The sequence below is a fragment of the Electrophorus electricus genome, chromosome 10 (genome assembly GCF_013358815.1).
Source record: "Electrophorus electricus isolate fEleEle1 chromosome 10, fEleEle1.pri, whole genome shotgun sequence".
In the NCBI taxonomy this organism is placed as follows: domain Eukaryota; kingdom Metazoa; phylum Chordata; class Actinopteri; order Gymnotiformes; family Gymnotidae; genus Electrophorus; species Electrophorus electricus.
The window spans coordinates 1,664,791-1,681,145 of NC_049544.1; the positions used below are offsets into that span (position 1 = coordinate 1,664,791).

Consider the following 16,355-nt stretch of genomic DNA (forward strand, 5'->3'; position numbering starts at 1 on the left):
GTATTGCATATCCAAGAATTTTAGACTATTTGAGAAAAAAGCAAAAACTTGCTGATGCTAGACACTCTCTCTCTGTCCCTCTGTGTGTGTGTGTGTGTGTGTGTGTGTGTGTGTGTGTGTGTGTGTGTGTGTGTGTGTGTGTGTGTGTGTGTGTGTGTGTGTGTGTGCATTTTAAGATTACACTACATGGAACCAATTTATATTTCTTCTCAAGCCTGAACGCACTGTGCTAAAGGTTGTTCTAGCAAATGCTGGATGATGTGGTTCAGTGCTTGGCTACTATAGGTAATCTCATGTTATTCTGGGAAACAAACAAGGGAGAACATTATACCCCCAGAATCATGTGGTTGAGCCCCACTGCAGATGTGACAGTCCAGCATGTCAGTTGGCCAACCAGCCTGGGGGAATGATGAAATTGATGGTAGAGGAACAGTAACAGGTGTGTGTGTGTGTGTGTGTGTGTGTGTGTGTGTGTGTGTGTGTGTGTTTGTTTGTGTGTTTGTTTGTGTGTGTGTGTGTGTGTGTGTGTGTTTGTGTGTGTGTGTGTTTGTGTGTGTGTGTGTGTGTGTGTTTGTTTGTGTGTGTGTGTGTTTGTGTGTGTGTGTGTGTGTGTGTGTGTGTGTTTGTTTGTGTGTTTGTGTGTTTGTTTGTGTGTTTGTGTGTGTGTGTGTGTGTGTGTGTGTGTGTGTGTCTGAGTGCTCACCAGATCTGTCCTCTACCCCATTGCAATGACAACAAAAGCGTTTAGAGAAACAGAGAAACGTCATTCCAGTATCATGTGTCATGTTTACTTCCTGCTGTTACTCCCTTTTCAAAGCCACCAAAGAATACTTACATCAAAACTATAATTAACTCTTCAAATGTAGCTCCTTTACAGTTCATTATTATGACTATCAAGTTTATAATATTCAACATAGCATCTGAAGCTTGTTCGTGTCAGTCATCAATGAGTAGTTGTTTTAAGAATTTGCCACATAAATGGTTAGGAAATCCCCTCAGAGGGATTAACCCTGGAGGGCCAAACACGCAACATAGCTTGGAGAAAGATATTTTTGGAGAAGAACAAATGTCACATGTTGTTAATGTATCTGGCTTGAAAGTAAATCTAATACCATCCTGATGGAACCAATGACCTATTTGGAATGAGTAGCAAACAGTCCAGGTTTCTGTTCACTAAAATCTAGAACACGGAATGCAGTATCCATCTTTTTCATAATATTGAGACTAGACAGATCTGCCCTGGTGTGATTTACATAGAATACCTGTCCCTCAGAATCTAGTACAACCGGTGATCACATTTCGACATGCATAATTAAAGCTTGTTTTCATTTGTAAAAACATATAAATATATTTTAACAGCATTGAGGTATGTTTTATAGATCAATATCATGCACTGATTAAGACATGCCCATGTTGTGTACAATCTTGTTTACATTGTGAGCAAGCATGAGAGAGAGGGTAGTGTTGCTTAATGTTGCAGATGGTCACATTCAGCGAAGGTTTGTAAAGGAAGGTCACTCAGTGAAATGTGACCCTGACACCCAGCAATTGGTTGGCATGGGGCAGTCAGTGGGCATGATAACACACAGCCTTAACCCATGACCTCATCTATCACGTCACACATGCATGGAGCAGCGTGGTCAGCAGCATTGAGGCAGTTCTGAGGTAACTGGATGGCTGCATGCTGTCTACAAAAACATGGAGACCTAGACAAGGTCATTGAGACCTGGATAAGGAAGAGTTCAGTGGAAAGAGGCTTACTGCATTCCAAAAGGACAATGTGTGCACAGCATGTGCTAAGATTTGACAATATTTCCTGAGGGTCTTACCACCCTAAAATCTCCACAAAGAAAATGTAATACACAATTGTGCAAGCACGTATCACCAGCACACAATATCCCTCATGAATATTTATTCATTATGTGATCAATGAAGCAAAAAGAAGGAATTAATAAAGCACAAAGATGAGAATCTTTTATATTTATTCTGTGGATGTCCAGGCAAATTTTCTCATTTACATGTATGATGCATAGAAAGCATTTTATTAAAAAAACAAGACGCCCTCAGTGTAGTGCACTGTATGCACATTTGTTGCTGTAACATGCGCTATCATTTTTATCTAATAAGTTTATTTTGTATGTAATGTAACGAAGATGTTCCCAGGCCTTGGGTCACACCACATTGCAACGAATGGTAATTTTAATTTTAATAGTGTTTAATTTCATTAACTTCACACCAGAAGACTGCATGCTCAATCACTTTCTTGATGTGATCAATTTTATGAATGTTGAAAAGAGCAGTAGGGATTTGTTTTTTCCTCAGGACATTTGATTGATTCACAGACCCTTGCACTTCACATAAAACCTGTGACCATGCTAGTACCTGCAGGAGATAACCTAGGTATCACAGAAAACACGCATGGTTAATTAAGTCTTCACAAATCGCACTGAAGTGTAACTAGAATTCAGTCAGCTTAATATTTTTACTTGTTGATTAGAACATTTCCTTAAGAATGATATCTTTTAATAATTACAATATATGCTCATCTAAGACAACTCACAATAGTTTCGCATATTCATGTCTGTGATTTTTCATATGGTTATGAGCAACAGCTGATCCAGCGCATGCAACTTGGAGTGATAATATTTCCAGTGAGGTTTTGCAATATTGAAGATGATGATAAACAAAGCCACGTGTTGGAGGACACTCTCCAAAGGGGGCGGGCCACACAATATTTCCGGATTCTCTGCCTGACATTATAAATACAGCTGCGCAATTTCAGAGTTAGGGCTGTTAAACAAGACGAATTTCTAAAGAGCACGTCCGCTTAAAGAATTCCAGACGTCCTTTCTCTTTTAAAGACTTGCGTGTTTTTCTTGCCGCATATTATTTTAGGAATTGAAAATGCCGTTTCTTGGACAGGACTGGCGGTCACCTGGTCAAAGCTGGGTTAAAACTGAGGATGGTTGGAAAAAAACGACAAGAGATGATGACGAGACAAATAATAATGTTTCTGAACGAAAGAGGTCAGTTTCATTAATTCCAGTATTGTGAATAATATGGTACTGAATTGTTGTTCTTCTTAAAGAAACAGTTGATTAACTTGTCTCGTGCCTAGGTATAAACGGTCTCGAAAGCTAACACGTCTTCAGTATCCGTTTAATGATCTTGTTAGCCAGGAGGTTTCCTGACTTTATTCTAGTTTTTCTCCACTGACGCAAATGCATTGGGTTAGTTGATTTACCTATAGAATTAAACTGGTCCCAACATAAACAGGAAAAACACTTCGTAAGAAGTACGAAGGATGCGAAGGATGATGAGAAAATGTGGACGTTGTGCCAGCGCCGTCTCATGTTTCAGAACCGCAGTGAACATCTAGCTGCGTTATGCTTTGGTCTTCTGCCTCCCTGGACAACACTTACTGCACTGTTAATAACCCTGCTATTTAAATATACAACAATAAAACCGGTAATCATCTGTCTGGCCACTTTACTCTTTACTCTCTGGCACTGCTGGCAAGAAATTGGGGGGGGGGGGGGGGGTATTTTTTTGTACCAGAGGAAGATACTCTATTCTCATTGTGTGTGTATTTGTTCTCTCAGGCAGCCTATGTTTTCTACAGTGTTTGCCCAGTGATGCAGCCATGCTAATGTATCGCTAATTAAAAACCTGTAGTGGCTGTCAGCTGGGTGTTTTATTCTGGTCTCACTTCATCAACAGTAAAGAAGAGGATAATTACAAAGAGAATTTGCTCCTCTCCATGAATTATGATGTGGCTGCAAAGAAGCGTAAAAAAGATTTGCTGAACAACAACACAAAAATTCCTTGTGAGTTATTTGCTGATCCTTTTTATTTTTTGAAAGGAGGTGCCATTTATCTCAATAGATGGCTGTGTAATTATTGTGTTTTCTCTAGATTTCCACAAGGACAAGTGGATTTACGTTCATAAAGGGAGCACCAAAGAGGTAAGGCCCAATCATATCCTCCCCAATCTTCTCCTCCCAGTAAGCCCAACCAGTTTAGAAATGGAGGGTGAGCTGGTGGTTAAACGCCTCTCTACCTTCATGTGTCCCACAGCGCCATGGTTATTGCACCCTGGGAGAAGCTTTTAATCGCTTGGACTTCTGCAGTGCCATCAAGGACACCAGACGATTTAATTATATTGTGAAGGTGAGTTTGGCCAATACTACCCTACAGCCCTTGTCCTCGGTACAGGATGTTAAGTGACACATGGCGATGTAGTTTATGGACAGGGCAGAGTGTTAAGCCTCTGTGTGGGTCTTTGCCCCCCCCCCCCCCCCCCCCCCCCCCCCCCCCCCCCCCCCCCCCCCCCTTATCACCACACTCCAGACAAGAGGGCCCCTGGAGAAATGCCATACTCAGTGATCAGAGGCACCTTCTGTTTCTTTGGTGTGTGCATGCATCCTCAGGCTTGTCATTGTCATTCTTCCTGTATGTCTGCGCAACAACCAATGCGAGATTAACTAATGAGAGGCTCCGTGCCAAGTTGAAAAATCATTCGTGTTGCTGTTTACTAAGTAATAAATTAAGGCAAAGCTCAGAGGTGACCGTTGTAGATGGGAAATGAGGTGGAGGAGACCATCATACAGTGTCCCGGCACCCAGCACAATAGCTGCAGCTCATGAAAGCGGACAGAAGAGACTAGTGACTCAGTCCCCCTTCAGACCCCCCCCCTCCCCCCATAAGGGCATAAATACAATCTAGATGGCTAGCTAACTAACCCCTAAATCACATACTTTAAACAGTAATGATTTAAATACCCTCATGTTTGTGGCTTTGTGGATTGTGTAAATCACCAGAAGGTCTTCAACTTTTTTTTTTTCTTTTTTTAAGCGATAGTCTCTAGGGTGGAAGGTACTGTGTTGATGTAGCGGTCAGGCTTGTCTCACAAAGTTCTTGCTGGCCATCTGCCTTGGCAGGGGGAGTTGGGTCTGCTGGTGTTTTGTGGAGCTCAGTTACAGGGATCAAATTTAAGTAGTAATGGAAAAATTGCCAATGAGACAGCAGGAGAGAGCTACTCAGGGACAACAGACAGCACACGACTGCCTACACCCTGTGATTCACTCGACAGTGTCCACTTGATGATGTCCAACGTGATGCTGTCAAGGCACACGATGGTATTTAGCGTGGCCTTTGTGTTCCCTTGTACTGAGAATTCCCTCAACAAGTTATGTAACCAAGGGGCAAGAGACTAATTGGGTCACATGGTGACTGGAGAGCAGATAAAGCATAACCGTAAGCCTTTCAACTGGGATCACTCACTGTAAGTGGCGTTAACAAGTACCTCCATGTGTAAAAAACCCCCTAACAGTTGGCTGTCAAACCAGACTGGGTGGTGCTTTGTGGAAAACACAGCAGAAAGGAACTGGGGGTGTAAATGTGTGTGGAAACTGGGTGATCAGCCAGTCTGCGTTAAAGGGGTGGACAGAAATGTCATGTCCCAAAATGCATCACATGAAGACACTTAAAAGGGTTATCAAAGGGGACCTGGTGATGGAAATGACGTGCGAGCGGAGCTTGGAAGACCAGCGATGCTCGCATGCTTTCTGGGGTCTGTGTTCTGTGGCACTGCATTGTTGGATGCCAGGCATTCCATTACTGCCATGGCGCTGTTGTCCAGTTGGGGGGGGGGGAAGCTCCACCCTCTCTTTTGGGTATGGCCTGTTTCTCAAAATGGTGTGTATGTCTTGGGAACATGTAGCAATCAAAATGCACACTCCTTACATATATGCTTGTCTGTCGGCATAAGGGCAGGACATTTACTTTATTGCAGTGCTACTCCTCCCTGTGCAAAAAGCCAAGCAAGTGTCTGAATTGAATAATGATTCCTGCTCAATTTGGCCTTCAGTGCAAAACAGCAAAGCGTTTATAGAGATGTAAACCCAGTGTGTACGGAGTAGAGAGCTGCTGGTCTTTCTCGGATTAGTGTTTGTTGTCATTAGCTCTTGGCTGGAGCTGGTGTAAGTAATGTTGGAGCAGAAAGTCTCCCAGCCTGACTGCTTGTATTTATGCCCTGCGCTGTAGCTGCTGGAGCTGATTGCCAAGTCCCAGCTACCCTCCCTGAGCGGTGTGGCGCAGAAGAACTACATGAACATTCTGGAAAGAGTCGTGCAGAAAGGTGAGTGCGCTCTCCCGCACGCACACACATATGTACATACTCTCTTTTCCCTCACTTTCTTAGTTGCTATAAATAAATGCAATCTCATTGCCATTAATGTAATCCTCAGAATTCTTTCCCTATCTGGTTTTTCTGGCTTTGTAGTTTAAGGGTTTACGTGGCAGTAAGAGATGATGAGCAACTGTTCCAACAGCCCAGTGTGTTTACACTGTTATCAGTCAGCTTTCGTGACAGAATTTGCAGTTAGGCTTGACTAGTAATGTGCTGAAGGAAATTTAATAATTACCTGCAGTGGAAAGAATGACAAGGCTTTGAGAGCAAACAGGAACCCCAAGGATATTGTAAACTGAGCGTTCTCTAAACATAAATGTGTGTCAAGTGCACTTGTACAACAGGCCCTAGTGCTATCACGCTGCCAATATGCCCAAGACTTATTTTCTCATGTTTGTTTCTTGGTACAATACATTTCTGCAGAATAAAAGGAAATGGGCATATTCCCCCTTTAAAACAAAATGTAACGTAATGACCAAAGAAATGTCTTCAAGGGTTTGATTTTAATGAAAGGATTTTCTCTACCCAATCTGAGCCTTGATCAGCGTCTCCCTGTCTGTCCGTGAGCCCAGTGACGATGCTTGTAATCCTCTGGGCCCTTCCCCCCTGCCTTTTGTGCTGCTTTAGTCTTGGAGGATCAACAGAACGTGAGGCCCATTAAGGAGCTGCTGCAGACCCTGTACGTCTCGCTGTGCAGCCTGGTGCAGGACATGGGCAAGTCGGTGCTGGTGGGAAACATAAACATCTGGGTACACCGCATGGAAAACATCCTGCGGTGGCAGCAGCAGCTGGACAACATTCAGATTAACAGGGTGAGTGTGAAGGGGCGGGGTCTAGGGACAAAGGGGCAGGGTTATCTATGCCTGATATGACCATGGGATAATGTGTCGTGGGCTAGGGTGGGCTTCCATTAAATGGGAAAGAAGGGGGAAACCTAGGCTGATGGAATAAGAACAAAGCTTTAAAAAAAATTACATTTTTCCTCTCTTGGGCCTGTAGCCAACAAACACTGGGATGACGTTCCTGGACCTGCCAGCGAGTCTGCAGCTGAATATTATGCACCGGCTGTCAGATGGGCGGGACCTGGTCAGTCTGGGCCAGGTGTGTCCTGACCTCGGTGTACTGGCTGAAGACCGGCTACTATGGAAGAATCTCTGCCAGTACCACTTTACAGACCGACAGGTACGAGAGTTCTAAAGCATTGAAAAAATATATGAACCATGACCTCATAGTCAGGTTTCTGGCTAGATATGAATCAGTGTAGAGTATGTAAAATGTTTGTTTAAATATGTATACATTTATAAGGAATAAACTTTGGTGAGATGACAGAGCTTTTTATTTAAAAGAAAATATGCAGTGGAATCAATTAAAATAAAGCAAGTAAGAAAGTTAACTAATTCAAAAAATAACAAGGAAATAAATGTACTGAAATCATTTTTGAGGATTTTATTTTTCTAAATGTACCACTCAGATTCGCAAACGTCTAATGGTATCAGATAAGGGGCACCTGGAATGGAAAAAGATGTACTTCAAACTGTGCCGGTGCTACCCTCACAGAGAGCAGTACAGTGACACCCTGCAGTTCTGCACCCACTGCCACATCCTGTTCTGGAAGGTGAGCACCAAGCATGTGCCCTGCCCCCCTCCCAAGACGTTAACCCTCTACCCGTTTCCCCCAAGGTGGGAACCTTCTCTCCCTCATGTTGCTCTGCCCTTGCAGGATACAAACCACCCCTGCACAGCGAACAACCCAGAGAGCTATAGCCTTTCCATGTCCCCGCAAGGTTTCATCAACCTCTTCAAGTTCTGATGGGACATCGTTTGCTTTCACTGTATGTACATAGTGTATATAATATCAAAAGTGCAATAGGTTCCTTGATGGTTTGAGACAGGTTCAGGGATGCATGTCAGGGTGGGATATTCCATTATGTTGTAAAGAATTTTGGAAGTTTGGGGGGGGGAGAATGGGATTATGAATGTGAAAGAAAATAAGGATATGATTTGGGAGAGTCAGAATGTAAATTTAATTTGTTGTAGGTAAAGTGCATTAAATGTATTTTGTGGGCCTGAGCATATTTTCCTTGAAGTAAACATACTTTGCCTCGTGTGAGCAACTTGCATTAAAAGTTGCCCTTATGATGTAAAGACGTCCTGATGATTCTCAACTACAGATAGCAATGTACGAGATTCTGTTGGACTGTTACACGTTTGCTTTTCTGAAAACATGGGGAGTAGGTGTGTTTACCAAAGCTGTCATGATGCAGTGCAATACTTTTCTAAGTACTTTTTTTCCACTTTTTATACATTTGATATTTTCAGAGTTTGTTTTAAGTATACATGTTGGAGTAACTACAATAAGAATAAATACTTGATTATAACCTGCTCTACCACTAAAGTGTACTCGTGTTTAAAGTGCCTTAATCTCACTGATCAAATAGCAGTGTAAAAAGTGCACATGACAATGATGTCATTTACTAGTAGCCTGCTAGAACGTGTTAGCACTTCATTGCAACATAGTATGTGGTGTGAATTTTCACATTTTCTGAATACTTTAATGACCATATGCATGTTATGAATTTGATACCAAAGAGGTTTGTAACTTTCTTGGCTTAGTGTGTTATTCTGACCAGGAGAATAAAATACTTTTGTTGTACACTGTTCTGACTCTTCAGTTCATGGAATGCAACCCAAGAGCCATGGGCTTTGAATGGTGAAAAGAAAATTAAATAAAACCAACTTCTAATATTCCTGCCTGGTGAGATGGCTTTACTGCCATCTTGTGGGCAACTATTTTACCCAAAAAAAAAAAGCCTTCACAAAACGTTTTCTATACATGCAAATTTTATACAACATGTAATAGAAACATTAACACAACATTTTTTTTTTAAATGTACTTTACTTGATTTAGCAAGGTAAAACCTGCTGAATATAGGCAATGTATCAAATTTCTCTGCCTAGAAATTTACATTATTCAGCCTAGTTCTACATTTTTAAAACTAATTTCAAGTGTCTTATGAAGTAAAACTTTCCTAGTCCATTGCAGGTCATTTTCTTCCAACAATTAAGTGTGGGAAGGAATAATCATTACCAAAGATTTAGTTTCATAATTTCATGACAAACATATTTCCTACATTTAAAAAGTAATTTGATGTCACCAAGATTTTTTTTTTACAGTGTAAAATTTGATAATTACACAATTAATTGAGGACATGATGTTTATTTAAATTAGTGTATAAATGTTGGTAAGAAAACACTAACATTCCAGTTAATTGCAAAATAAATACAATTAAAACTGTTAAACAGAATAATATGCATCATAACTTGACTTACAGGAGCTACATGCTGGATTAATAACAGTCTGCCATTATGGTTTATATTACAAGGATTTTCTTTTTTTACTTGCACTGTCAATAAGTGCATTTCTACATTTATAGCAATTTTGGTATTTTGAAAAGCCTCTTTACAAACAAGCTCTGCTAATGTGACATACTGGCCTATGGCTTTTTGTAAGTGCATTCAGTTGGGTTTAATCTAGAGGTATGCCCATTAGATATAGTCCATTACTTTCCAACTATGCCTATAACAATAATTACATAGATTCTAAATGTAAACTCTGACTTGCAACTCTTCTAGATGCAGTAGTTAGGTTCATCAGTGGTAACACTGCATAATTTTAATATATGTCATCAGAATTTGCATACATTAATTCTCCCATACACAGCTCCCCCTATGTATTAGAACAGTCCAAATAATTATAGTTGCTGTATACTCCAGGGGATTTGAAGCATAAGAGAATAACAGACTAATAACAAGCAATCTGAAAGGCATAAGAAAAGCATCAGAAGCATACCCAAGAAACTAGGCATCAGAAAACTACTGCCTAGAACTTAATGAATGAGAGAAGACCGCAGAACGCATTTAAGTTAATTGCGATAACATACCATATTTCTTTTTATTGGTTAAGATGCTGGAGAATACAGCAAAAACATTTAGGAGTTCACTGTCCCAATACAATGTAGTAAAGCAACTCTGGTCTTACGTGCAAATACTAGATGACCTTTTAAACGCTCCTGTGTTTTCCTAAGACTTTTATGAAATGATGACAGTAATAAGTACATACTGTCATTGCTGTGAACTAGAACAGGATCCGTTAAAGGCCTAGATAAGCCGATTTGCTCCAATATAGCAACATGGAATTCATTTTGAATTGTCATTGGTATCTTGTGCATGCTTTCTGGAATGGCGTTCAATCTGACTTCTGAGTAGTTAGTAATACAATATCATAGCTGATAATTCTGCATTTCCTTTTTTAAATAAGGCCCTATCTGAAGCATTCCTGTATAATAAAACAAAAATCCTATGACAATTACTAAATGAGTGAATAGTTTTGTTCAAATCAAAAGGTTCTGTTTTGACAAGTGGTAGCACAGGGTTAATGAATATTTTTTAGCACCAAACAAGGACCTTGCCACCAGGGCTCACCTTCCTGCTACACTTAGCTACTATTAACTAGCAACACATTTCCTTGATACATCTATGATAAATTAAATCACTATATTCTAGGTTTAAGCCCTGACCTTTAGATGTTACATAATTTCTTTCACTGGCTGAAGCACTCATGTATGTGGGCTAGTTTGACTGCATTAGACCCCAATTTGATCAAACTAGCAAAACTACATGTATAATGTGTCAACCATTCAGTATACATGCAGTAAAATTACCTTTTTAAAAAGAATCACCTTTTTAAAAAGACAAACTGTTGCAGCATAGGCTGAGCATGGAGAATAAAATATGTGTAGTGTAGGGGGAAAAACAACACCACAGAAATAGGGGTGAAATGTTAATATTGAACAAATCATAAATTATATTCCTATTAGCACTTAATTAGCTCATGTGCTAGGAAACACTAACCGCCATACATGGGATCTAATTTCAGCATCCACACTAGAGCAATGAGCCCAGAAACCTTAGGTCTGCTTGCTAGCTATGCCTCAAGATAACCGATAGGACAGGAATGAAAAGCACACACAAATAGACTCAACTGTGTAAATGAACTAAAATACAAAACATTACTGACTTCAGGAAATATATTAATAACTCATAACCTTCAGGAAATGGCAGTGAGAATGGATCTGGATTTTAAAAAATCTAAACATAAACCTGCATAATTTGGACTACTATACATGGACATGTAAGTACCACAGCTGTCACTGCTGGAGAAAAATACAAATGTATCACTATTCAAAACAACAAGCTATCATTCGTGGATATTATGCAGATACAATATCTGTGAAGCCATCATTCACTGATATTATGCAGATATAATATCACTATTCGTAACAACACAGTGCTACTCAGCAGTACACAGGAACATGGAAAATGTGTATGCAAATGGAAGCCAAAAGGAGGCATTCCAAAGCATCTAATTTATCTCCAACACTGTCTCTGTTTTATAAAACAGAAACAATCCATAATAAATCCACAAACATAATAAAGCTGCAAGAGCACAATCAACATGCCTCTAACAGACTTTTAACTAGACTCAACGACTTCTGAGGCGTGAAAACCATAAAACAATAGAAAATGTTTTTAAATCTAAAATTCCTGAAAGGAGGTAGTCAGAAGAATTTCATATTCTGAAATAACATTCCACATTTTACCAACGACTCCAAATAGTATATATTTAAAAGTGCAGTTTCATGAGGTTTGTGAGGTTTTCACAGTGGTGCTTTGTTCAAGCACTCTTGATGTACACACCTTTTGCACAGGCACACAGAGCCAGAGATAAAGACCAGGACACTTAGGGTCCAGAGCTGGGGCAGCAGACTATGTTCAACCCATCATAATTGCTTTACACTTTGGCCCTGAGTTTCCAAATCAAACGCAGAAACAGACATGAGTCAGACGTTGCCTGCAGGCCTACCAACACGTTATATAGAGAGGTTCTGTTTAGCTGCATTCAGAATCTGTTTAAGTTTATATATTTGCTCTACCAGGATCGGAGACGTCACCCCTTGTCAGCAAACATCACACAAGGGCAAATTCTCTCTTTCTGAGTTTTTAATGATCCACTCTATTGCATCCCAGCCCTATAGGGAAGAAGAGAGACAATAATTCATGGTCAGCTTAATCTCACAGGATAGACAACAAGGAAAGCAGTGTTGAGTGAGTAAATTCTGTGGTATAACCTTTTAACATTAAAACAAACAACAACTGACCTAAATGTTTCAACATAGTGGAATTATATGGCACTGATCAAGAATTTAGGGTGGCCAGTTCCAAAATAAAGCATTAATAGTATTAATATTTCTGCAATAGTATTAATAGGCATTTCTATAATTGTATTATAATATATTACTCGTAGAATTCATGCATGTTAAATATTTACATCATAAATATTTACATAATAACCCATTTAAGAAATGGCAGTATATGCAATGGAGAAAATCCATTTCCAGATCGTAAGAAACAGTAATGGATTAGATCACTGTGGGGTAACTGTTTAAAAACATATCAGCACCTTTGGCTTGAAAACAACAAACCCGCCCCCAACCACTGCAAGTTCGGAAGAAATGAGCTCAACATTTCAGTTTCCTTACAGGATAGTTAAAGGAAGTTTCTGATTCAGAAACTAAGATGGCAGTCCAGAACTGACATGATTCTGGAAATACACTGAGACTACTTTAATTTCACTCCACCATTTATAGAAACCACTGTAGTCTGTATATATTAATAACTAAGCAAAATGTCAAAAAAGAAAACAGAAGCCCATTATAGGGTACTTTTTGCCATCATTGATGCTTGTGTATTTGCTGGCATGGTACTTTTTATGTAAAGCAGTTTAAGTAGTCAAAAAACATTCAAGAGTTCCCACTCTTTTAGCCATTTAATGAGCACTTTAGCTCCCATAGCACCAATTTCTGCACCACCCATAGCAGCATCTTGACACACACTAAAGTGGCAGAAGACATTTTCAAGATCCAATAACTTTACAAAAAAAAAGGAAAAAAGAAAAGATAGTTGCTGCATGTAGCGCATTTGCTTATCTACATTTAACATTTACATGAAATATGCTTTGGGATTAGTATGTGTATATGCTTTTTATTTTTTTAAAGGGCCAAAGGATTACTATAACTTAATATAGCTCAATAGTTATGCTCATTTTCACATTTACTCCTAATCACTACAACACATATGTCATTTAAAACCCAGCCAGAAATGATAACATGCAGCTGATTTCCTGTGCTTTCCCCTCATATTTGATTATTTCTTTATTAAAATAGACTATAACGTATATAAAATATAACATTTTTGATCTCCCCATCCTGATTTCTGCACAGCACTGCAGAATCCATAATTAGCTCCAGTGAACACTACATGATTTACTGGGTAAATTCCTCATTTGTAGCAATGTTTTCTGTTTGTGTCATCCAGGCAAATGAGAATTACTTCTGAAAACTACTTCCCCTTTAAGTACTGACCAAGTCTCAAATTTTGAGCAAGTTTTTGTCAACTCATCTTACCACATGATTTGTTGAAGAGGATATTCCAGTAGCTGTCATTGGTGCAGTGGGTGTACTCAGTGACTAGGACTACTAATGAGTGCCTGAAGATTCTACCATAACTTTACATGGCATGAAACTGGCCATTAAAAAGGCACCTGGACTTTTCATGCTTTGCCACTGTCCTATTGAGACAGAAAGCTGCTCCAACAGTGTAATATCTTGCAGTTCGTATCTCTGTACAGATCATTCCCCCAATGACTACCGGTAATGGATAATAGGATCTCTGTGTATTTAGCTGTGTTAAAGAACAACAATGTATTCAGTTGGCAGAGTGAATGCTTCCATTTACTGAGTTTAAGAAAAGACTGAGCAGAGTCTGAGTACCTTTCTGGCATTAGCTGACATGCTAAGGGCCATCAGTCCCTCGAGGTAGCTACTCAGACTGACCCCTTTCACTCTGATTATGGCTTCTTGGGTTAATATCGTGCTATGGGAACAAAACAACAAAAACTTGTTTATAAAAGCAGAAAAACTGATTTAAAAACATACAAAAACAACTGCTATTGAGGAAACTTTGACCAGGAGCAATGAATGGTACTGAACAAGATCTCTACTATAAACTGTGTTTCAATTAGATGAGAAAAGCTAAACCATACCAAACAGCATTATATATATCAAATACAGAACAATAGGTGCTCTACTTACACTTCAGGGTTTTCTGGATGTGGTCTATAAACTAGTCTCTCATCAACAGATACTAAATTTGTGAGGGTTATCTAAAGAGACAAAGGAAATCCATAATCATACCCTGCATAACCCTTTCCATAACATCAATTCATTTTCATACATTTAACACACAGAAAACAAGTAGTAATACGTTTAAGACAATTAATCAATTAATTTTTTCCAGTCGTCTCATATATAATACTCACATTTGTTGAGCAAAGCTCCATTTTTTTTTCTTCCGGATCTACAATCGAATGCTCTTTAACATAGGTAAAGGTTCGGTTGGTCCCCAAAATCTAGAGACAGTTTAGTAAATTACTGTGTCAATTTAAGACTTATAATCACTTATTTAATCCCCAGAATTTTCATGCACGAGAGCAGAGCAGCAAATTCAATCTCCTCTGCTTAAATGTCACAAAACACCTGACTTACAGCTAGCCAACGGCTTTAGTCAGCATCCCTAAAATACATACAGTAGCGTATATGGAAACAGTACACATGGGGCAAACACGGGATACGCACGTCTTCAGTTTACCATTTCAAACACCCTGAGAGCAGTCTTTGAAGCACCTAAAATATTCTAGGTGTTCCTTCTAGGGAAAAGTTTTGACCCCCCTATTTGAGTCCACAAACGTCTTTCAAATGTTATAGAAAACAATAGTCTTTTATTATTCAGGGTTTATAGGAAGATTTCTACAAAATACGAATGTTATTTCATTGTTGTTCACATTCTCTTTCGTGTTTTGGAGTAAGTGGTGGATCCAAAATTCTACACTTTAAAACCCATACTGGCTTTATCAGCATATTGCTCCCATCATTTTTCATGGATTGATAGCTACATATTCTCCGCGTTCCTTGTTCAGTATGGCAATTACAGTACTACACATGGAAAACTCTGAGCATAGCAAAGAACCTACTTACTGCTCTGACCACTCCTGGCAGTCCCCACTCAGTGCTCAGAAGCCGGTGACTGTGCAGACGACCGTTTTTGTCCAGGTTTCTTTCTAGGACGTCCACACCTACTACACTGGGGTTCATTGGATTGGGGTACTTTCTCATTGCTGCTTTTATCACCGTCTCCCAGGGGTAGCTATGAAAGAACATGAGGGGAACAGAGCAGATGACTACAGAGTTTTCATCATTACACACTTATTTATGTTGTAGTTTGCCTGCCATGAATACTCATGGTGTGATGTTTTGTGTCAAGACCTTCGTGTTATAGACTACAAAACAAAGGCATTAACAAAAAACAGGCCCATTTTTTAAATATGATATCCTCATCCTGACGTTTCCTAAAGTGATGAAGTCATCAAACAAACTAATACGTGAGAGTCACTGATGTGGGTCATTATGTCTGTGTAAAGTAAATTTTAAACCCAATATATAAACATAGATAAGTACATACATAGCAGGAAACAATGTTTACATATCGACTATGGAGGAAAGCACGTGTATTTAGATATGCACATTCGCATAAAGACAAATAACCTTTGTTTTAACGGCTACAAATGACATAGGCCCTAGATGCATACTCTATTTTTTTTTTAGAAACAGAAGAAACCGACTACAAAAATATTTTTTCCCGGAAAAACGCACTAGAAATGCATATTATAGATCCTATTCCCAGTGATGCAAGAATCAGTGCACATCCTTGCTGGCCTGTTGGTACCTGAATATATGCTCCGTGCTCCAGAGCTTCATTTCCTCAAATCTTTGTGGCAGTCCCTGCCAAACGAACTAAACGAGATTATAAAACGAAAAATATTGAACTCAACACGTGCCTATTTTCTTTCGTTGCCGGTAACATCTTCTCGACAGAGCGCCTTCAGTGAGATAGAATTCTCCCTGTACCAATAGACGCTCAGAGTCGATCGCCTGACGCTTTAAAGCTGTTTGGTGCAGATCAACTGTGCGTCGATAATGCGCATACAATA

At 39.5% G+C, this 16,355-nt stretch overlaps 2 protein-coding genes across 2 annotated transcripts; one reads left to right on the forward strand and one right to left on the reverse strand.

Moving 5' to 3' along the window:
• Positions 1-2,769: 2,769 nt before the first annotated feature.
• fbxo32 (F-box protein 32) lies at positions 2,770-8,848 on the forward strand. The gene is made up of 9 exons (XM_027007256.2): positions 2,770-3,026; positions 3,721-3,827; positions 3,916-3,965; positions 4,078-4,170; positions 6,046-6,139; positions 6,818-7,002; positions 7,190-7,372; positions 7,662-7,805; positions 7,911-8,848. Exons 1-9 carry the CDS (start codon positions 2,905-2,907, stop codon positions 7,998-8,000), a joined length of 1,068 nt encoding a protein of 355 aa, XP_026863057.1. The 5' UTR covers positions 2,770-2,904; the 3' UTR covers positions 8,001-8,848.
• A 165-nt stretch (positions 8,849-9,013) lies between these two features.
• On the reverse strand, positions 9,014-16,233 carry prelid3a (PRELI domain containing 3A). The gene is made up of 6 exons (XM_027007255.2): positions 16,091-16,233; positions 15,343-15,511; positions 14,628-14,717; positions 14,401-14,471; positions 14,080-14,182; positions 9,014-12,279 (listed from the first exon to the last, which is right to left on the reverse strand). Exons 1-6 carry the CDS (start codon positions 16,120-16,122, stop codon positions 12,208-12,210), a joined length of 537 nt encoding a protein of 178 aa, XP_026863056.1. The 5' UTR covers positions 16,123-16,233; the 3' UTR covers positions 9,014-12,207.
• Between the last annotated feature and the right edge of the window lie 122 nt (positions 16,234-16,355).